The sequence below is a fragment of the Carcharodon carcharias genome, chromosome 2 (assembly GCF_017639515.1).
Source record: "Carcharodon carcharias isolate sCarCar2 chromosome 2, sCarCar2.pri, whole genome shotgun sequence".
Taxonomy (NCBI): Eukaryota; Metazoa; Chordata; class Chondrichthyes; order Lamniformes; family Lamnidae; genus Carcharodon; species Carcharodon carcharias.
Window position 1 is genome coordinate 55,544,718 of NC_054468.1, and position 24,286 is coordinate 55,569,003.

At 45.6% G+C, this 24,286-nt stretch overlaps 1 protein-coding gene across 2 annotated transcripts in view; it reads left to right on the plus strand.

Moving 5' to 3' along the window:
- kcnab1a (potassium voltage-gated channel subfamily A regulatory beta subunit 1a) overlaps nt 1-24,286 on the plus strand; it is a 395,251-nt gene that overhangs the window by 309,246 nt on the left and 61,719 nt on the right. For both annotated transcript variants that reach the window (XM_041212026.1, XM_041212016.1), the window contains one exon: nt 20,847-20,891. In XM_041212026.1, the coding sequence (XP_041067960.1) occupies nt 20,847-20,891 (45 nt within the window). The remainder of the gene's footprint in view (nt 1-20,846; nt 20,892-24,286) is intronic.

Here is a 24,286-nt window from a genome sequence, read left to right on the forward strand (position 1 = left end):
AGATAAAGAGAAATGGAATTTGTGGCAAATAAGCAGGTTGGATAAAGCATTTGCTTAGCAATAGAAAGCATAGCTTGGTCTGGTGGGCAGTGACAAATGGAATTCCATAAGGATTTTTTTCTGTACCCATTGAAGTTTACACCCCTAGTTGGTACAATTGAGGGAGCAGGCAGACCATCCAATCTATTAATCTGTATCTGAAGGTTGCAAACAAGGTCTTACAGCTGTCGTACGACTCCAGTTTGCATAATACAACAGCTCCGTGCTCATAAATTGCAGGAGGATATGCCTTGGCATTAACATGGGCTGAGGTGCCCTCTCACCCTGATTTTCAATCATTAGCTTCCCATTTTACATATGAAAAGTTGCAACTGGCAGTTGAAAGTTGGCCCCAGTTAATTTATGTATTAATATGTAGGCTTCTTCAGCTGCGTTTTCACAAAATGGCACTCCTAGCCAAGCTGTTCCAGGACAGCTACAACTCTGGCATCTACCTGGCTATATGGAAAGTTGCCCAGGTATGTCCTGTCCGGTGGAGAGTTTTCCCCTGCTTCTCATTGACTCCAGTTTTGTTATGGCTTCTTGATGACACACGATCAAATGCTGCTTTGAAGTCAAAGACAGTCACTCTCATCTCACTTGTTGTGTTCAGCTCTTTTGTCCATGTCTCCCTGACCACAAAATGCTGGACAAATCACACCCAGCCAATTACTGCCTCATTAGCCTACTCTTGATCTCAGCAAAGTGATGAAATGGGTTATCGTCAGTGCTAGCCAGCGGCACTTACATATCAATAACCTGCTCACTAATGCTCAGTCTGGGTTCTATCAGGGCCTTTCAGCTCCTAACCTCACTACAGCCTTGTACCAATCATGGACAAAAAGAGCTGAACGCAACAGGTGAGGTGAGAGTGACTGCCCTTGACATCAAGGCAGCATTTGACTGAGTGTGGCACCAAGAAGCCCTAGCAAAACTGGAGTTAATGGGAAACAGGAAACCTCTCCACTAGTTTGAGTCATCCTTAGCACAAAGGAAGATGGTTGTGTTTGTTGGAGGTCAACAATCTCAGTTCCAAGACATCACTGCAGGAGTTCCTCAGGCTAGTGTCCTTGGCCCAACCATCTTCAGCTACATCATCAATGGCCTTCCCTCCATCATAAGGTCAGAAGTGGGGAATGTTCACTGATGATTGCACAATGCTCAGCACCATTCTTGACTCCTCGGATACTGAAGCATATATGAAACTATATTGCAGCATATGCAGCAAGACCTGGAGAACATTTAGGCTTGCGCTGATAAGTGGCAAGTAACAATCATGCCACAAATGCTGGGTAATGACCATCTCCAACAAGAGAGAATTTAACCATTGCCCCTTGACATTCAATGGTATCACATAGCTGAATCCCTCATTATCAACACTTCTTTATTATTTATTTGTTCACAGGATGTGGGCACCACATGCTAGACCAGCATTTATTGCCCATCCCTAATTGCCCTTGAGAAGGTGCTGTTGGGTAGCCTACTTGAACCATTCCATGTGGTGTAGTTACACCCACGGTGCTATTAAGAAGGGAGTTCCAAGATTTTGACCCAGCGACAGTGAAGGGATGGCAATGTAGTTTCAAGTCAGGATGGTGTGTGGCTTGGAGGGGAACTTGCAGGTGGTGGTGTTCCCATACATCTGCCCTTGTCCTTCTAGGTGGTAGAGGTCATGGGTTTGATAAGTTGATGCAGTGCATCTTGTAGATGGTACATACTGCTGCCACTGTGCATCGGTGGTGGAGGGACTGAATGTTTAAGTTGGTGGATGGGGTGGCAATAAAGTGACTGCTTTGTTATGGAATGGAGCTGCAGTCATCCAGGCAGATGGAGAGTTTATCTCATCACACTCCCAACTTATGCCTTTTAAATGGTGGACAGGCTTTGGGGAGTCAGGAGGCGAGTGACTCTTTGCAGAATTCCAGCCTCTGACCTGCTCTTGTAGCCACAGTATTTATATGCTGGTCCAGTTCAATTTCTGGTCAGTGGGAACCCCAGGATGGTCATAGTGGGTGATTCAGTAACGTCAATACCATCAATTGCAAGAGGAGATGGTTGGATATTCTCACATTGGAGATAATCATTACCTGGCACTTCTATGGCACAAATGTACTTGCCACTTATCAACCCAAGTCTTAATATTGTCCAGGGCCGGGATTTTTCATGCCCACTGGCATCAGGTGTGTTCAGTGTCATGAGTGGACAATATTGCGAAAAGGTTAAAAATTGGTTTCACGAGGCCGTGAAACCAGTTTGTGATCGTCCACTCAGCTCACCGATGGCGGGCCACATTCCCCACCATTGGACTTTGGGAACCTCATTGTAATACATCAGCATATCATTATAAGGCCTGCCCACTGGACTTATTCCCCCCTGCACTGGGTCGTCCACCCACGTTGGTGGATAAACACGCCGGTGCAGAACACATTATGACAACTGTGATGTGCTAAAGCCGGGACTTACCATCAGGGCCTTGCTCACGTTACAAACATCCGAGGAGCAGAAGATGCTGGAGCTGAGAGCAACAGGATCCTGGAGGAATGTCCATGACATGCAGGGTGGATTCTCTTGGACATGGCTCTGTTGCGAAGCAGCTCACAGAAGTTGGAAAGTCACTGTTGCTGCTCACAACAGATGATGGTCGAGGGGGTAGTCTAGGATCGACTGGGAGAGGAAGAGGTGTCGGTGGGGTGGTGGGGGGTGGGGGGGGTGCGGGTGCAGGGGAGGCGGTGAGGTTGGAAGGGGGGGAGGAAAGGTGTCGGGGGTGAGGTTGGGTTGGAGGGAATGAAGGTATCAGGCTGGGTGAGGTTGGGAGGGGGGAATGAAGATGTTGGGGGTGAGGTTGGGAGGGGGAGAATGAAGGTGTCGGGGGAGGAGGTTGGGAGGGGGAGAATGAAGGTGTCAGGGGGAGGAGGTTGGGAGAGGGAGAATGAAGGTGTCGGGGGAGGAGAGGTTGGGAGGGGCAGGGACTACAGCAGAGTGGGGTAATAGGGAAGATGGCAACTGGGGAGGTCGGTGTGCCAGGGGGTGTAAGGTGTAAGGGAAGGAGTTCGGAGGGGGTAAGGAGTGCAGAGAGTGTGGGGGGGAGGAAGGAGTGCAGAGAGGGGAGGGAGTCTGGGGGGGTAAGAAGGAGTAAGAATGGAGAAGGATTCGGAAAGGGTGAGGGAGTAAAGCTGGAAGGAGAAGGGGGCGTGTCTGAGGGAGCCAGGAAGGGGTGGAAGGAGTGAGACTGGAGGAAGAAGTCAGGAGGGGGGAAGGACTAAGGGTGACAGAAGAAGTAAAGGTGTCTGAGGGAGTTGGAAGGGGAGGGACTAAGCGGGGAGGGTGGGGGTGGGGGGGGGGGGGGCGGGGGGGGGGGGGGGGCGGGCTGGAGTCCGGGGTTGGGGGTAGGAGGACTAAAGGGGGAGGGAGAATTTCCGAGGGGGTTCCAGGGACGGAAAGGGTCTGGAGGGGGGAGATGTCCAGGTGAATGTGTGAGGGAGGAGTCTGATGGGTCCGTGACTGCTTCCTAGGGAACAAACCGAGCATTGCCATGGTATGAGGGCATGGTAAGAATGACCAAGGGCAGAGTGAGGTGGTAGGTTAGGAGGGTGAGGGTTTGAAGGCAGTGGTAGAAGAGACAGCGAGGGTGGTTGGTGGGGACTCAGAGGCAGACACGGACCCTGAGGGTAGGAAGGAGGAGGTCGGGGAGGTGAATGTGGATGGAGGTGGGATTTTCGGGAAGGAAGGGAATGTGCACATTCACCTGGACAACCCCGAAGGAAAAGGGTTGTGGCTGGTAGGTAACGGAGAAGAGGCGGAAGGTGTTGCCAGGTGGATCAATTGTGGTGGGGGAAAGGAAATGGGTAACTGGGGGAGGGGAAAAGACAGGGGAGTCCACAAAAAATTGAACCCAGATGATGCCGTCCAAATTGAAAACGAAATGACAGTTGTGGTTGTTGAGATCAGGTGCTGCATGGGCATGTGATCAGTGGGTGGGCAGAGATGCAGGTCAGCTCAGATGGACAACTGAATGTGAACCCCAGCAGGCAGCATTCAATATGCTCAGGACATTGAGGTTAGTATGATACTTGAAGGATGTGTGTGTGTGGGAATGCGCTCGCATGAGACCCCGAAAGTCACTGTTGCACACACTCTTCTCCTTCCAGAATCACTCATTGGCCAGCTGCTCCCTCTGCGGTGACAGAGGACGAGGTTGAGGGGCTCACAGGCAAAGGGGACTCGGAGCGAGAGGACAGCCTCTGAGATTCCTGAGTGCATGACTCAGGGGTGTCCAGCTGCCACTCCTCCTCCCTTTGGGTGTCCAGGATCCCGACCTGAGTCCTTGACGGAAAGGAGCACCTGGTGGGACATCGAGGTGCCCCATTTCCCTCATGTGTTGCCATTGCAGGAACTCACCGGTGGCTCCCGCAATGGAGAGGAGCTCTGTACACATCTCCACTTTTTGTGGACCAGGGTCTCCATGGTATCCACCATCCTCCCCATGGAGACCTCCATATGGGCACATGAGGGCACCACTTCATCAGAGACCGGGCGGACACACTCCGACTCATTTGTACTCTGCTGAGGGCTTCCAACAGCTCAGTGTGATATTCCCACACCTTCTGCTGACTCTCCAGGATGAGTTGGAAGGCCAAAGAGGTTCATCATCTGAGTCAGACCTCACAGATGCCTGATCCCCAGCAGTCCTCTGAGTGCCAGGGAGCTCACACGGACCTTCCTCCTACTGCTGAGGACATGTGTCCATGCAGTGACCACCAGATTTTGTACTCGAGCCTGCTCTAGATCTAGGTCCCACTGAGGCGTGTGTCACTGCGCTGGCGGAAGGTGTGGGTAAGCACTGTGACAGGTCTTCCAGGCTGCTTATTTCCAGCTCTTCAATGGAGGAGGTGTTCTCTTGGCTGGAGGTGAGGACCTGGATGGAGGTGAGGGACTGGCTGGCTGAGGCTGTCGGTTGCTTGGCAGAGCTCCCTGTGAACCTAAGTAGAGATAATTAGTGCATGGCAGCAGAGTCAAAAGCAAGAGAGAGAGCACTCATATTTGCATTCATAGAGGGATGATGTGGTGCAGGATCCTTTCGAGGGCGTTAACCACTGATCTCACCGTCACCGCAGGTACGGTCCACAACCTCACCAGTCAGCACAGTGGCACACTTCTCAAAGTGAGTGAGGGGCCTAATGTGAGCCACTCCATGGCTGGTCTGGGACCTCTCCCTGCTAATGTGAGTAGGCTTCTCCCTCATGGAAACAGATGGAGAGTGTGTGAGCAGGGCACATGACAGTGCATAGAATTTTTGTGTGGTGAGCGGAGCCTTGGACAGGTTGAGGACATGAGTTCTAGAATGTATGAGCCTGATGGAGATGTGAGGGTGTGTGTGTGAGAGTCAGTGGTGTTGTCCCTTGAGGTGTGAGATCCTTGTGGATGTGTGATGGGTTTGAGTGTGTGAGTTGAGACCGATGAGAAAAATGAATTACCTTGGCAGAATGGATGAGACCATTCATTCTTTTTCAGCACTGGATGGCTGTCCTCTTTTACAGGGCATTGGCATTGACCATTGCTGCCACTGCCTCTCAAGCGGATTAGTGAGGTTGCTGCCCATCCTGCAGCCAGAGCTGGGGTAGAGGACATGAGGCGAGCCTCCACTGCATCCAAAAGGTGGTGGAAGGATGCCTGGGGAATGCAGGCTTTTCGGCTTTCGGGGCCATCCTGTCATATTTGCAGCAGTTGTGGGTTGGAAGCACTGAGTTGTGCACGCAGCGGGACATTAAAGATAGCGCCCGTCATGCTGAAGTGGCGAGGTGATGGCTTGGCAGGTGAACGAGAGCCCGCCCGCCATGGAAATGGCATGTTTCCCTCGAATGCATAATTAATGCGGTGGGTTTGGGGTGCATTAGTGCAAATCTGGGACGATTCCACCCCAGGTCTTGTTGCCTGTGGACATGGACTACTTCAGTGGTCTGAAGAGTCGCAGATACTACTGAACATTAAGCAATCATCAGTGAACATCCCCACTTCTGACATTATGTTGGAGGGGAGATCATTGATGAAACAGCTGAATTGGTTTGACCTAGGACATCACCCTGAGGAACTCCTGTACTGATGTCTTGGAACTGAGTTGATTGAGCTCCAACAGCCACAATTAGCTTCCTTTGTGCTAGACATGCCTCCAACCAGCGGAGAGCTTTCCCCCTGATTCCCTTTGACTCCAGTTTTGCTAGGGCTCCTTGATGCCACCCTGGGTCAAATGCTGCCTTGATATCAAGGGCAGTCACTCTCACCTCACCTCTGGAATTCAGCTCTTTCGTCCATGTTTGGATTCGAACGCATTTATATGCTTTCTTAAATAAGGAGACCAAAACTGTACGCATTAATCCAGATGTATGGTGGTTTAGTGTTAGTGTCGCTGGACTAGTAATCCAGAGACCCAGAGCAATGCTCTGAGGACCGTCTTGAATCCCGCCAAGGCAGATGGTGGAATTTGAATTCAATAAAAATCTGGAATTAAAAGTTGAATTAACTTGGCAGTTAATGTTCTTTAGGGAAGGAAATCTGTTGTCCTCACCTGGTCTGGCCTAAATGTGACACCTGGAAGTCTTCAAAATCGTCTCTGGCATGGCACCAAGTCAAACACGGGTAAGGAACCTCCTTCATATTACCACGCACCGCCCTCCCTCAGTTGATGAATCAGTGCTCTGCCATTTGAAAGAAGCACTAAGGGTGGCAAGGGCACAGAATGAACTCTGGCTGGGGAATTAAATTTCCATCACCAAGAGTGGCTCGGTAACACGCTACTGACCAAACTGTCTGGGTCCTAAAGGACATAGCTGTGAGACAGGTCTGTGGCAGGCGGTGATGGAACCAACAAGAGGGAAAAACATACTTCACCTTCACCTGCCTGCCACAGACACATCTGTCTATGACAGTATCGGTAGGAGTGACCATCACACAGTTGTTGTGGCCCGTCTTCACACTGAGGATACTCTCCGTCGTGTTGTGTGGCACTACCACCATCTTAAATGGGGTAGATTTTGAATAGATCTAGCAACTCAAGACTGGGCATCCTAGAGGTGCTGTGGGTCATCAGCAGCAGCAGAACTGTACTCAAACACAATCTGTAATGCCATGATCCAGCACATCCCCCACTTTACCATCAAGCCAGGGGATCAACACTGGTTCAATGAAGAGTGCAGGAGGGCATGCCAGGAGCAGCACCAGGCATACCTAAAAATACGGTGTCAACCTGGTAAAGCTATAACACAGGACTACTTGTGTACCAAACAGCATAAGCAGCAAGTAATAGACAGAGCTAAGTGATCCCACAACCAACAGATCAGATTTAACCTCTGCAATCCTGCCATATCCAGTCATGAATATTGGTGGATAATTAAACAACTCACTGGAGAATGAGGCTCCACAAATATCCCTATCCTCAATGATGGGGGAGCCCAGCATAGCAAAAAGATAAGGCTGAAGCATTTGCTACAGTCTTCAGCCAGAAGTGCCGAGTAGATGATCCATCTTGATCTCCGGAGGCCCCCAGCAACACAGATGCCAGTCTTCAGCTAGTTCAATTCACTTCATGTGATATCAAGAAATGGCTGAAGGCACTGGATACTGCAAAGGCTATGGGTCCTGACAATATTCCGGCAATAGTACTGAAAACTTGTGCTCCAGAACTTGCCACGCAACCAGCCAAGCTGTTCCAGTGCAGCTACAACACTGGCGTCTACCCAGCTGCTATGTCGAAAATTGCCTAGGTATGTCCTCTACATAAAAAGCAGGACAAATCCAAACTTGCCAATTACTGCCCCATCAATCTCCTCTCAATTATCAGTGAAGTTATGGAATGGGTCATCAACAGTGCTAGCAATCTGCACTTTCTTAGAAATAATCTGCTCACTGATGCCCAGTTTGGATTCCGCCAGGGCCACTCAGCTCCTGACCTCATTACTACCTTGGTTCAAACATGGACAGAAGAGCTGAACTCACAAGGTGAGGTGAGAATGACTGCCCCTGACATCAAGGCTGCATTTGACTGAATGTGGCATCAAGGAGCCCTAGCAAAACTGGAGTAATTGGGAAATCGGGAAGAAAACTCTCTGCTGATTAGTCATACCTAGCACAAAGGATGATGGTTGTGGTTGTTGGAGGTCAGTCATCACAGCTCCAGGACATCACTGCAGAAGTTCCTTAGGGTGATGTCCTCGGCCCAGCCACCTTCAGCTGCTTCATCAATGACCTTCCATCATGAGGTCAGAAGTGGGGATGTTCGCTGATGATTGCAGAATGTTCATCATTCATGACTCAGGTACTGAAGCAGCCCATGTCCAAATGCAGCAAGACCTGGACAATATCCAGGCTTGGGCTGACATGTGGCATGTAGCATTTGTGCCACACAATTGCCAGGCAATGACGATCCCTAACAAGAGAGAATCTAACCATTGCCTCTTGACGTACAATGGCATTACCATCACTGAATCCCCCACTGTCAACATCTTGGGGGCTACCATTGACCAAAACTGAACTGGGCTAGCTATATAAATATTGTGGCTACAAGAGCAGGCCAGAGGCTATGAATCCTGCGATGAGTAATTCACCTCCTGACTCCCCAAAGCCTGTCCACCATCTACAAGGCACAAGTTAGGAGGAATACTCTCCACTTGCCTGAGTGAGTGCAGCTCCTACAACACTCAAGAAGCCTGACACCATCCAGGACAAAGCAGCCCGCTTGATTGGCCACCATATCCACAAGCACTCAATCCCTCCATTACTGACGCACAGTGGCAGCAGTGTGTACCATCTACAAGATGCACTGTGGGAACTCACCAAGGCTGCTTAGACAGATCCTTCGAAACCCATGACCACTACCATCTAGAAGGACAAGGACAGCAGATACACGGAAATGCCACCACCTGAAAGTTCCCCTCAAAGTCATTCACTATCCTGACTTGGAAATATATTGCCGTTCCTTCACTGTCGCTGGATCAGAATCCTGGAACTCCCTTCCTACATTGTGGGTGTACCTAAACTACATGGACTGTAGCAGGCCAAGATGGTAGCTCACCACCACCTTCTCGAGGGTAACTAGGGATGGGCAATAAATGCTGGCCCAGCCAGCAAAGCCCAAATCCCAAGAATGAATAAAGAAAAAAAATGTGGTCTCGCCCTGTTGAACTATAGCAAAATATTCCTATTTTTATATTCTTTCCCTTGCAATAAACTTTGTCTCCACAAGGACTGTGTGGTGGTCACTCCTACCAATACTATCATGACATGCATTTGTGCCAGGTACTATGTTGAGGATGAGATCAAATAGGTTTTTCTCTTGTTGGTTCTCTCTCCACCTGCCAAAGGCCCAGTCCAGCAGCTGTTCTTTAAGACTTGGCCAGCTCGGTCAGTAGTGGTGCTACCGAGCCATTCTTGGTGATGGACATTGAAATCCCCCACCCAGAGTACATTCTGTGCCCTTGCCATCCTCAGTGCTTCTTCCAACTGGTGTTCAACATGGAGGAGTACAGATTCATTAGCTGAGATGAGGCGGTAGGTGATAATCAGAAGGAGGTTTCCTTCCCACGTTTGATCTGATGCCCTGAGGCTTCATGCTTTCTCGAGTCAATTTTGAGAACTTCCAGGGCAGCAACTCCTAAGTGTATACCACTGTACCACCCAGCACTTCAGGTGGGTCTGACCTGCCAATGGGACAGAACATACCCAGCAATGGTGATGGTGGTGTTTGGGACATTGTAAGACATGATTCCATGAGTATGACTCTATATAGGCTGTTGCTTGACTAGTCTGTTGGACAGCTCTCCCCCAAGTTCTTTGGCACAAGATCCCAGATGTTAGTAAGTAGGATTTTTCAGGGTCGACAGGCTGGGTGTTTCCGGTGCCTAGGTCAGTGCTGGATGGTCCTTCCTGTTCCTTTTAGACTTCATAGCTGCTTGATACAACTGAGTGGCATGTTAGGGCATTTCAGAGGGCATTTAAGAGTCAAACACATTGATGTGGGTTTGGAGTCATATACAGGCCAGACCAGGTAAGGATGGCAGATTTCCTTCCCTAAAGGGCAATAGTGAACCAGATGGGTTTCTGCGACAAGTGACATATTTTTTGTTTTATTCAGTTATGGGATGAGTGTGTCACTGGCTAGGCTATGGCTTCATGGTCACCGTTACTGAAACTAGCTTTTAATTCCAGATTTATTAATTGAGTTCAAATTCCACTGTGGTGGGATTTGAACCCTTGCCCCAAGGGCATTAGCCTGGATTACTAGTCCAGTGACATTACCACTGCGCCACCGCCTCCCCACCCTTGGGGGGTTACCATTGACCAGAAACTGAACTGGACCAGCCGTACAAGTACAGTGGCTAAATGAACAAGTTAGAGGCTAGGAATTCTGCAGTGACTAACTCAGCTCCTGACTCCCCAGAGCCTGTCCTCTATCTACAAAGCACACCTCAGGAGTATGATGGAGAACTCTGCACTTGCCTGGATGAGTGCAGCTCCAATAACACTCAAGAAGCTCGACACCATCCAGGACAAAGCAGCCCGCTTGATCGGCACCCTATCCACCATCGTAAATATTCACTTCCTCCACCACCAATGCACAATGGTGGCAGTGTGTACCATCTATAAGATGCAGGAACTCACCAAAGCTCCTTCCATACCTGAGACCTCTACAACCTAAAAGAATAAGGGCGGTAGATGCATAGGAACACCACCACCTGGATGTTCCCCTCCTAGTCACACACCATCCTGACTTGGAAATACATTGCCATTTCCTAGCTGTTGCTGGGTCAAAATCCTGGAACTCCCTTCCTAACAGCACTGTGGGTGTACATACATGGCCTGGAGCAGTTCAAGAAGGCAGCGTGCCCCCACCTTCTCAAAAGCAATTCGGCAAAGGGCAATAAATGCTGGCCTAGCCAGCGACGCCCACATGCTGTGAATGAATAAATTTAAAAAATGAGAACATAGCCATTGAAGCTCACATGAATTTTTCAGTTCAATAATCAGATTACATCAGCGTATGGATAATGGGAAATGACTAAGAAGAGACAGAATTGTCTGGAAGGAGTGTCATTCAAGCGCTGGTGAACTTGTTTATTATCTGTGCTGCTTTTTGTTGGGTTTTATGATAAGGTAAAAATATATTGCACATATATAAATGACATTAGACACCATTATTCTATTTAGTCTAGAAGAAAATGCAGAATTTTTAAAATAATATTGGTCACTTATGAGTCATGTCTTTCTCAGCCTGCAAGGAGCTGTCATTTATCATTAACAACTTGATCTTTGAACAAAAGGACATTAAGGCTCAATTGCTGTAAAATTACATATTTTTAAAATAAATGCTTAACTTGCAGAAATGAACTGTACAGAAATACTTACTTTCTAAAAATTCTTGAGGTGTTTCATGATTTGTTCATCCATATCCCACAGGAAAGATTTAGAAAAAGAGTTGCTTTAATTTTTTTTAAAAACTTAGTTGGTTTGAAATTGGTATGCGTCATTCCTGTTCTTAGGCTGTAAAATGGGGGCAAGGCATGCCAATTTAGCATTGGGACACCCTGTGCCTGATCAGCACAGGCGTTGACCCCACTGCTACATTCACGTGGCCCGTTGTTTGGTTATTCCAGACAGCCACCTGAAACAGACATAAGGCATCTGAATTCATCTGAGGCTCAACACCTGTTGAAGGACCTTGTGTAAAATTTGTTATTGCTCAGTGGAACCAGCATTAGGCTACTCAGGATTCTTCAGATGCGGTAAGACCATAAAACCATAAGACGTGGGAGCAGAGCTAGGCTATTTGGCCCATTGAGTCTGCTCTGCCATTCAATGACATCATGGCTGATCTGATCTTCAAATCCATTTTCCTGCCTTGATTCCCTTACTGATTAAAAATCTGTCCATCTCAGCCTCGAATATACTTATTGACCCAGCCTCTACAGCCCTCTGAGGTAAAGAATTCCACCAATGCACTATCCTCTGAGAGAAGAAATTCCTCCTCATCTCTGTCTTAAATGGGTGACCCTTTACTCTGAGATTATGCCCTCTTGTCCTAGGCTGTCCCACAAGGAGAAAGAACCTCTCAGCATCTACTCTGTCAACCCCCTAAGAATCTTATGTGTTTCAATAAGGCCGCCTCTCATTCTTCAAAACTCCAATGAGTACAGGCCCAACCTACTCAACCTCTCCTCATAAGAAAATCCCTCCATGCCTGGGATCAACCTAGTGAACTTTCTCTGGATTGCCTCCAATGCCTTTCCTTAAATAAGGGGACCAAAACTGTTCAGTGTTCTAGGTGTGGTCTAACTAGTGCTTTGTAAAGTTTTAGCAAGGCTTCCCTATTTTTATACTCCATTCCCTTTGAAATAAAAGGTAAGATTCTATTTGCCTTCCCTATTACCTGCTGAACTTGCATGAATCACAAAAAGCTAGCATACACGAGGACCCCCAAATCCCTCTGTGCTGCAACTTTCTTCAGTCTTTCTCCATTTAAATGATATTTAGCTCCTCTATTCTTCCTGCCATCGTGCATAACCTTACATTTTCCAACGTTATATTCCATCTGCCAAGTTTTTGCCCACATACTTAACCAGTCTATATCCCTCTGTAGACTCTTTGTGTCATTCTCACCACTCGCCTTCCCATTATTTTTGTGTCATCTGCAAATTTGGTGATAGTACCTTCACTTCCCTCATCCAAGTCATTAATATATATTGTAAATAATTGTGGCCTCAGCACTGATCTCTGTGGCACGGCACTTGTTACAGGTTGCCCTCCTGAAAATGCCCCTCTTATCCCAGATCTCTGTCTTCTATTAGTTAGCCAATCCTCTATCCATGCTAATATACCACCCGCAAAACCATGGGCTCTTATCTTATTAAGTAGCCCTATGTGCGGTACCTTATCGAATGCCTTTTGGAAATCCAAATATATTACATCTACTGGTTCACCTTTATCTATCCTGCTTGTTAACTCCTCAAAGCTGTCAGGCATGATTTCCATTTCATGAAACCTTGCTGACTCTGCTTGATTATATTATGCATTTCTAAATGCTCTGCTATTACACCGTTTATAGTAGACTCTAACATTTTCCCAATGACGGATGTTAAGCTAAGTGGCTTATAGTTATCTTTTTTTTGACTCCCTCCCTTTTTGAATAAGGGTTTTACTTTGGCAGTTTTCCAGTCCTCTGGGACTTTTCCAGAATCTAAGGTTTCTTGTAAGATTACTACAAGTGCATCCATTATCTCTGTAGCTACTTCTTTAATATCCTAGGACGCAACTCATTAGGTCCAGGTGACTTATCGGCCTTTAGCCCTATTACTTTCCCTAGTACTTTCTCTCCAGTGATAATTATTTAGTATTTTTGGAATGCTATTAGTGTCTTCTACCGTGAAGACTACTGTAAAGTATTTATTCAACTCCTCTGCCATTTCCTGGTTCCCCATTATTATTTCTTCAGCCTCATTCTCTAAGAGGCCTATGTTCACTGTGGCCTCTCTCTTCCTTTTTATATATTTAAAGAAGCTCTTATTGTCTGTTTTTATATTACTTGCTAGTTTACCCTCAAAGTTTATTTTCTCCCTCTTTTTTGGTCATCTTTTGTTGGTTTTTAAAACTTTCCCAGTACTCTGGCTTACCACTAATCTTTGCATTGTATGTTTTTTTTCTTCTCTCAATCTGATACTATCTTTAACTTTCTTGGTTAACCATGGTTGATTTATTCCCTTCCTTTAATCCTTCTTCTCACTGGGATATATCTTTGTTCTCAGTCATGAACTATTTTCTTAAAATGTCTGCCATTACCTAAATAGCTGCCCTGCTTTTGCTTTGTAAGCGTACGTATCCCCTCTCCAGAACCCCCCTCCCCTCTATTTAGTTTAAAGCCCTCTCTACAGCCCTAGTTACTCAATTCGCCAGGACACTAGTTCCAGCGTGGTTCAAGTGAGGCCCGTCCCACCGGAACCGCTCCCTTCTACCCAATACTGGCCCCAGTGCCCATGAACTGAAACCCATTCCTCCTACACCAACCTTTGAGCCATGCATTTAACTCCTTGCCTTTATTTATCCTCTGCCAGTTTGCCCGTGGCTCAGGTAGTAATCCCGCGATTATTACCTTGGAGGTTCTGTTTTTTTAATTTAGCTCCTAACTGTTCAGATTATTTCAGCAGAACCTCCTCTCTAGTCCTATCAATGTCGTTGGCACCAACATGGACGATGACAGCTGGATCCCTCCCCTCCCACTGCAAGTTCCTCTCCGGCCCTGAGGAGATGCCTTTAACCTTGGCACTGGGCAGGCAACAGAGCCTTCAGGTCTCACGTTCATGGCTGCAGAGAACAGTATCTATTCCCCTAATTATACTGTCCCCTGCCACTACTACATTTCTATTTCCTCACCCCACTTGAATGGCTTCCTTTACCACAGTGCCTTGGTCAATTCACTCATCCTCCCTGCAGTCCCTGCTCTCGTCCACACAGCTTGCAAGAACCTCATAACTGTTGGACAACTGCAGGGCTAAGGTTCCTCAAACGCTATCCCCTGGGTCCCCATACTTGCCACACCTGCAGTCACACCCTCCTATCCCTGATCAAATTTGAATACCTAATCTGAGGGGTGTGACCACCTCCTGGGGCAAAAGTGTCCAGGTAACTTTCCCCCTCCCTGATGTGGTGCAATGTCTGCAGCTCGGACTCCAGCTCCTCAAGTCAGATTCAACGTTCCTCGAGCTACAAACACTTACAGATGTGTTTGCTCTGGATCACCTTGGTGCCTAGCAGATCCCACATGCTGCAGCAGCAACACATCATCTGTCCTGCCATCACTATCAAATTTTATTTATTAATTGATTACTCTAGAATACCTGCTCTTTACACTTTATTGTAATTTTTTTTGCAGCAGTATCAATCTTATATTTAAGTTATTTTTAAGAAAAAGAGAAGAAAAAAAGGACTAAAGACCTAAACACAAACTGAAGACCTTACTTCTACTTTAAAGGCTAGGAATACTCACCCATTCTACTCACCAATCAGCTGCTTTCCCTGCACTCGAGTCACATTGTGGTTTGTGACGTAACTCCACTGCTGGTCTCGCTGAATTCTCCCCGTTCTCCACACACTCTTTAAAATGAGGTCTCCCTGCACACCACGTTCTTTTTTAAATGAATTCTTCCCACTCTCTGTGCTTTTCTTAAAATGAAGTCTCCTCTTTCTCTGGGCCCTTTTTTAAAATGCTATTTTTAGTCCTTTATACTGCCCTTCTCCCACCCCCGCAACCTCCATCTTCACAGCCCTTTCACCCCACCCTATTTCCTGCTCCAACAACATCTCTTGGAACTTCAACACCTTTTCGAAACTACTTTAGGCCGTTGCAACAATGCAGAGAACCCAAAACTGATTTTCTGAAGGGGCAAGTATCTGTGGCAGCACGACTGGCACCAATATCTCACCCCAAATATATAGGTGAGGTCCGAGGATCAGTTCCTGGTGATCCTCAATCCTCTTGGTTGTTGTGTATACTGCCCCCAGGACAAAAAAGGACATCAATGAAAACCTACCCACTGTATTAATGCAATTAAAAACAAGGTCTGAAACATGGGCCTAGATCTTACACTTGCAACTGGTGGGTTTGAGGGTGTGGTGGGGTGGGGGGGCGCGGGGGGGGGTGCGGGGTCATGTAAAATCCAGCAGGTGCTGTGCCCACCTTCAACCAACCTGTCCCTGGCCCCTCCACAATCATATGTACAGCAAGGGAGCCACTGGGCGGCCACTCGCTTTAGGGTCAATTCTCACTACTGCAGGATGACTTTGGAGGGAGGCCCATGCCATCTATACCCTCCACCCAGTCTGTTAATCCCAGTCCCCACATCACCTCATTCCCCACCCTTTCTGGGGCATATCCCTCCCCCAGGGCTCATGGAAATGGCATGGGGATATGAGGGGCATGGAGGAGGCATGGGGATATGAGGGGGCATGGAAGGAGCATGGGGGATGTGAGGGAGCATGGGAGATATGAATTTTATGGGTGATATTAGTGGGCACTGGAAACAACTTTTAAACTTACCTGTCAAAAAGTTCCCGAGTCCTCAGCAGGCTTCCCCCAAGGTACACAAACTGACTTACCTGTTGAGTTTCCCAAAGGCTTCAGGAACCCACCTGCCTACACAAAAAGAGCAAAGACAGAGAAATTTGAATTTCCAGCAGGAATTTAAATTGAAAACCCCAAGTCCTCAAGTGAGTATCGAGTCACAATTGTCACGATTCCTGACCCAACAAATATGGCGGATGGCAGGAATCATCTGGAAAATTCAAAGCTGTGGCCCCACATGCCTCCACTTTGGCCCACTCAACTTGGGTTTGCTCCACATCAGGAGATGAAAATTCAGCCACTTAGTTTGAAACTGTGCCCTCCTAGTTATAAGACCATAAGACATAGGAGCAGAAATTAGGCCATTCGGCCCATCAAGTCTGCTGTGCCATTCAGTCATGGCTAATAAGTTTCTCAACCCCATTCTCCCGCCTTCGCCCCGTAACCTTTGATCCTCTTACCAATCAAGAACCTAACCATCTCGGTCTTAAATACACTCAATGACCTGGCCTCCACAGCCTTCTGCGGCAATGAATTCCATAGATTCACCATTCTCTGGCTAAAGAAGTTTCTCCTCATCTCTGTTCTAAAAGGTCTTCCCTTTACTCTGAGGCTGTGCCCTCGGGTCCTAGTCTCTCCTACTAATGGAAACATCTTCCCCACGTCCACTCTATCCAGGCCTTTCAGTTTTCTGTAAGTTTCAATCAAATCCCTCCTCATCCTTCTAAACTCCATCGAGTATAGACCCAGAGTCCTCAAACGTTCCTCATATGTTAAGCCTTTCATTCCTGGGATCGTTCTAGATACCTGCACAAGGGAAATATCCTCTTATCATCTACCCTATCAAGCTCCCTCAGAAGCCTATATGTTTCAATATGATTACCTCTCACTCTTCTAATATAGGCCGAAACTGCTCAACTGTTCCTCTTAAGACGATCCCTTCATCACTGGAATCAGCTTAGTGATCCTTTTCTGAGCTGCTTCCAGTGCAATAAGTCCCTCCTTAAGTAAGGAGACCAAAACTGTATATAGTCCTCTAGGTGCAGTCTCATCAATGCCCTATATAATTGGAGCAAGACTTCACTACTCTTATGCTCCATCCCCCTGCTGTACCTGCATGTATACAAGGACTTATTCCTCTGCACCACAGCATCTGTAGTCTCCATGTAAGTTACCTTTGCTTTTCTAGACTTCCTACCAAAGTGAACAACCTCAAATTTTCCCACATTGCACTCCATCTGTCAAATCTTTATCCACTTTCGTAACTTCTCTATTTCCCTTTGCAGACCCCTTGGATCTTCCTCATAACTTGCTTTCCTAACTACCTTTGTATTGTCAACAAAATTGTCTGCAATACAGTTGGTCCCTTCATCCAAGTCATTGGTATAGATCGTAGATAATGAGGCCCCCACACTGATTCCTATGGCACTCCCCTAGTTAAAATTTGCCAACCTGAAAATGACCCATTTATCCCAACTCTGTTTCCTGTTAGTTAGCCAATCCTCTATCCAAGCTAATATAAAATACGTTAGATTGAGAATCACAACTGGCACATTTTCACAGCAAATCCAACAGCTTTATAGCCAAAAGATTAAACTTAAAAAAAAAAGAGCAATTTTAAGAACATACAGTTAATGGCGAAAAAAAGAGAAATGCTGCTGACGTTTTCCAGTTTGCACTCATCAGGACAGATGCAAGAATGTTAGATTTCACAGGGAAACAATTTATACCACATGAGTAAAGAATGTTGATTGTTTGGCAAATTGACTTTGGTTAAGGCATTGCCATGGAAAATGCACCAGGAAACCAGAGGACTGTTTGAATATATGTAGCTTCTAGCAAACATAAATGAATCACATTGCAAGCCCGACTGATTCTCCTCTGCATGCAGAAAGAGCATGTCCAGGCATTGCGTCTTTTTTGAATTAAACAAAAGCATGGGAAACATGATGAGTGATGATAGTGCAAGACAAAAAGCTTAGACTGCATGCCTTGTTATTCAGCAGTACTCAAATTCTGTACCACCAAATGGCTGTTAACAGTTACCCGCTAGTTAGTTAGATTACATTGACCGCATGTCAATTAGATCCTATCTGACTAGGACTGATCCAATTCCAGAGGGATTTCTTCTGTTGACAGTCTTGTTCCCGATGACGCCGTATTGATGATGGTTTTCAGCCTGATTTTATATATTGGCTGCACAGCAACTGCCTTCATGCTTGATCCTTCTGAGGTCTCTAATTGGTCTCCAGAATGCATGATCAGTATTTGATTGGTCCATGTCGGTCGCCAAGATGTATGATCAGTCTTTAATTGGTCCATGTCTCACCAGACTTAGTCCATATGGTTTGTTTTCTCACATGATCCTCCGACACGTAGTTGTTTAGCCACAGGATATTTGGTCTTTGATCTGTTGTTGCTTCAAGGCCTCATTTATTTTCATAAGTGATGTACGACTGCCCACAACTCATGCGGCATCTGCATGTATCAAAGGTAAACAGGACAACAGTAAGCTCCTTCAGCAATAAATTTTTAACAGTGAATCTCAGGCATTGCTTTAAGCAAACTTTTGCAGGAATTCTTAAGCATATTCTTATATTAATGTATCATCCCAAAACCATGAGCTCTTAATATGTTTAGTAACTTTTAATGTGGCATCTTATCAAATGCATTTTGGAAATCCAAATACACCACATCTACTGGTTCTCCTTTATCCATCCTGCTTGTTACACCCTCAACACTAATAAATTCTAATAAACTCTAATAAATTTGCCAAACATTATTTTTCTTTTTCAAAACCATGTTGACTCTGCTTGATTGTATTATGATTTTCTAAATGTCCTGCTACTACTGTCTTAATATTTGATTCTAGCATTTTCCTAATGACAGCAGTTAGGCTAACTGGCCAATGATTTCCTGCTTTCTGTCTCCCTCCTATCTTGAATAGAGATGTTATATTTCTGGCCTTCCAAGCCAAGTAAGGTGTTAGGGAAAATGTGATATGTTCCTTACAGTGAATTGTCACATGAAGCTAAGTTGTAATGATTGAATCAAATGATTCTAATTGTAAGATAAAGCAGCTTATTGATTCATATCAGGCCTCACTCATCTTCTCAAGTGTTTGCTTGGTCTTTAGAGAAGATTGAAGGAGTACATGTGTAGAAGACTTAAAGGGCGGAATTGTCCGTGCCCGCTGGCTTCGAGCGTGTTTGGTGGCGTGAGCGGATAATATGGTGAGAAGGCCAGAAATCGATCATCCGCTTAGCCCATCAATGGTGGGTCACGTCTCCTACCATTGGATTTTGGGAACCTCATTGTGATACATCTGCATATCATCATAAGTCTAGCCCTGCAAACTCATTCCCCCCTCTCCTCCCCAACGCTGGATCATCCACCTACGTCGGTATGATTGCACACTGACGTGTATCACAACAGCACATAAGCATCGTGCACCTGGAGAACTGCACTTCACTCAGGACTTTGAGATTTGTTACCTATCTGGCTTCGGTCAGCACTCGCAGTCATCAGCGCCAGGCTTCAAAGACAGCACCACATCACTTTAGGGGGACTCACTGGCAGGTCTCTACCTACCAGATCAGCCATAAGGTGGGGGTGGCTTTGTACAGCTGCAGGGCTAGGGCTTACTTGGGGAAGGGGGAGAAATAGCCTCAGGCAAGGGCAGAGGCTGCAGGGCGAGGGCTGTACTGGGGAAGGGGTGTATCCCAAGGTGTGCTGGGGGCACATGTTGATCTGTGTAAGTCGCCTCAAGATTGTGAGGGCTAAGGAGGCAGTCTCCAGAGCACAAAAGGCCAGATGGTGATGTGAGGGTGTGTGTGAAAGAATGAGTGGTGATGTCCCTTGAGCTGACAGTGAGTGAGATGCCAGTGAATGTGTCTTGGGCTTGAGTGTGAGAGTTTAGAGTGATGAGATTGTTGCCCTACCCTGGCTGCATGGATGAGATCATTTGTTCTCTATCTGCATTGGATGGCCAACCTCCTCTGCACTGATCATCACTGCCATTGCCTACCAAGCCGGAGTGGTAATGTTGCTGCCCCTCCTGCAGCCAAAGCGGGGTAGAGGACATCATAGCAGGCCTCCACGGTGTCCAAAAGGTGCTCAATGGACACATCACTAAACCTGGAGGCTGCAGTCTTTTTGACTTTCAGGGCCATTCTGTCTTCTGTGCAACAGTTGTGGGCTGGAAGCACTGAGAGGTGCGCACATGGCTGCACTTTAAATATGGCGTCCAGTGTGCTGAAGCACTGAGGTAATGATGTGGTGGGTGAATGAGCCTGCCATCAAAATGGCGTGTTTCCCCTGAGAATGTATAGTTAATGTGGCGGGTTTGGGATGATATGGCGTGAAAAGCCTCTATTGTGGCAGGCAGTAAAACATTGTTTTACCCACCGGCTACTGCACTTAGTGAAAATCTGGGACAATTCCGCCCAAACATCCCATTTAGATCAGGAGAGAATACAACTACTGTTGTACCTTGGGATGTGATCGTATACAAGTAGGTATAGAGCAGTGTAAGTCAAAGCACATAAAAGTGATACTCAGACTGCTAATGAGTGATAATATACCTATGGCACATCCAAATTTATAACAATCCTATCAGTAATCAATATAAGTAGAAAAAGCACCAGCCTCGATTTTAGGCTCCTGTTGTTGTGCACGTGATTGAGATATTCTTATGTTTCTCTTTCAGACGATCAAGCCTGGTGATAACAACTAAGTTGTACTGGGGAGGAAAGTGAGTGCTCATTAAAGTTGATTGTCTCTCTGCTTCTTTGCTTTAGATCTATTTTTATACAAAATCAGAAGTGAAATGTTATTAATTTTGCAGTACTGAATTGATTTTATTCGACTCAATAGCAATTGTTAACTATTTAACTAAAGGGCTCCCTTGAATAGCTCAGCAAACTTAGTGAGTGACTAAGTCATGCTGAAAAAGAAGTTTCCTCATTCAGCCTATGATTTGTGCTGCCCTTTCTGCAATCGGCTGATCTCAAAACTATGTAATCATAGATTCTTTAAAAAGTTTCTTTAATGGCCTTTTCCAAATGAAGCCAACAATTTCAAACATTCAACTGACATCTTAGCACTGCAACTACCCCTCGCCCTTACTAATGTACATACTCAGACACCTATTCTTCTGTTTCTATGACATGCTCCATGACAAATATAAGGTTGAGAGGGGAGTGGTTGGGCTGGTTCTTCTGCAGCCTTTTGGAATTAAAGTGACTCTTGGCAGTCAAACTGCTGTCCCTGATTTCCAGTCATCTTTCTTTTGAGCAAAGGAATTTGGATCCAAATCTGAATCTCCCTCACATGCTAGTATTGGAGAGGGTCATAAAGAAGGCAATGCATTGTCCTTCTCATGAAAGACAACGATATCTGTTACCATTCGTTCTGACCTTGGGCACAGGCTCAAATGTACCACTGAGTCAGTGTGAGAACAGACTGAATAGTCCAATTAAATCCTAGAAGCCCTGTAAGTTTTTCATGGTAAGGCATCGATTAAAGTAGTGCTAGCTACTGCTCCAGAAACTACCAATGTCCTTGGTACTTCCTCGTGTCACCTTGTCATCACAGATAACCCCTGACCTGATACCTTTTTTGAGGTGTTATGCATGGAGTAGTAAATTCCTGAATTGTGTTGCAGATGGGTGTAATGGATCCTTCCACTTCCCCATCAACACAGCCATTTTCATGGCAAGCATCTCAACTGACTGTATGTCAGGTCGATGCTCCCTAATCATTGATCTTTTGAAGGTTGCCTCAGTAAATAATGGTCATTTCTCACCCATCTGGAAAAATGACTTACTCATCTTCCATTCCCTGTTCCTTGTGCTTATTAGTGCAAATATCTGATTTTATAATTCACATGTTTTAGGAAATAACTTTTAGTTTAGGAATTGAGTTTAAATGTAGATAAATGGAAGTACTTGATTGAGAAAATAGTATACAGACCTGGGGTAATTACAGTTCAGAGAGAAACTCATGTTTATTTCATAAGGTCAGAGTTAAAAGTGAGAAAACTTAAAAAATGGATGACCCATCTCTGAGCTCTTGGCAGGTACAGGAAGTGTATGGCTATTTCAATAAAGAATTTAAATTATTCATGTAATTCCCAGATCAAAGAAGCAAAAAACACCTTTGTAAACAAAGGGTTTTCTTGGTGGAACCAGCCAACCTGGAAAGAGGGCTGTTAATTCCATTAGAGATGTAAATTATTTGTGTGGATCACAGAATCATTGGGTTGTTTTGAAAGATATGCTATCTTAAGATAATTAATTTACATTTCTGTTGGGAACGTCCCGAGTATGTTATGTTGCTATGGAGAAAAGCTATACAGGAAGGTACTCTTTTGTGTTTTGGGCTTATCTGTGTGCTTTCTCACATTTAATGGGAGCTGGAAGCAGCTTTGAGGCAAGCAGAGAAAGAAATCTGCCAGGAGCTGTAGACCACTAAGCAAGAAGGCAGTGAAACCCATGTTTGAGTTGCACTGTCCACAATCATAAGGTGCTTAAAGAGAGTTAGAGGGTTGCCTAGCTGAATGCTAGTGGAAGGATTCCAAGGAATCGCATACCTCAGAGAATGGCAGGAACACTGAAAAGAATCAAAGTGAATTCCTTAAGAGCTGTGGCACACTTTGGTTTAGTCCCAGGAGAAGTGAAAGAACCCCTCAGATCCTGGGAAGTGTAGGGGAATCTTGGATGGAATTAAAAGAGAACAGGAAGTGGTATTTTAAAGTTTTCAGGTTTAAATTATAAGGATTTACCAAATATAGTGTTAAATTAGTTGTACTTACTTTGTTTAATTCTTGTATAGTAAATGTTTTTGTTTAAAATGTTAAACTTTGTGGCATAATTGTGTCAATTAATAACAGGAACTTTGAATTTCCTTTTAAAAGTTAATTGTCTCCCTCAAGATCACAACAGTGCTCAGCACTTAACCTTGTCAAAAGCTTTCTAATTCCCTAACTACGGCCACTTCAGTGGTGGTGCTGGAATACATAAGAACCCATGAAGGCCCTTGTAAGTATAGGGCAGGGATTGATGTATAACTTCTGCCTGGTTACCTTTTTGTTCTACACAATAGCCTAGAAGTTTCAAAACCAAATAAGAACTGTGCCAATGCTCACTTAGAAACTTTGAAATTTCACATAGTGTTCCTTTAGCTCTGCCTTTATCTACCCCTCCTTGACAGTTCAATTTCCACTTCCACATCTCTCTTATTCTCTTGCATCTGCCCATGAGTTGTAATGAGTAGTCCCACCTGATGCTAATCCATCCATTTGAAGGAAAGCTAGTTCAATGTCTCTGAACTCGGAGTGATGGGGGGACTAGAGGTGCAGAGTACCAATGAAGCCAGGGCAGTTGGAGAAGGAGAATTTCTCTTGCTGCCAGGAGTGGGAACTTACAGGGAGATGGTGTCTGTATGAGGGGAAACGAGAGAAGAAAAGAGAATGATTGTCATGGTATCTTGGTGATCTGTTGAATATGGATTAACCCAAATGAACATTATTGTCCTATTTTTCAGATTAAATATCTCTTAATTGTGAAATCTTACAATATCGCTAATTGTAAATGCTTTTACTATTTTTTATTAAAATTCAAATCTTTCCAGAGATGCAACCTCCCAGACACATCCCAAAAGTGCAGCATTAGTAGGAGTGCGGTGGGGATAATATTTGGAAGAGTGTGTAAAGTTTTAAATCTCCTGCACAAACATTCCTGTAGGTAACATGGAAAAGCTTCAAACAGAAATAAAAATGCTAGAAATATGTCAACATTGAAGAGAGAAGAAGCACATTAATGTTGACAATGACAACTCGTTCAAACAAAATCCTCTTCACATTCTCCATTCTGTTCTCACTTGGAACGAGTTCCACAGGCAGCAATCATCGCAGCGTTCATCATCTAAAAGAGTCCAGATATAGAGTGCCAAAATGTGATCCCATTCTGAAGGGCATCACAACTGAACCTGTCCTTTTTCACCCCACTTAGCCACAAGTGTACAACAATCTGGGGATGGTGATTAGAACAGGAAGCCAAACTGATTGCCGCTTCCCTGAGACTGATTGTAGTATCCTAACCACTTTCTCCACTGATTTCAGAGAAGTCTACACAAATCACGGATCAG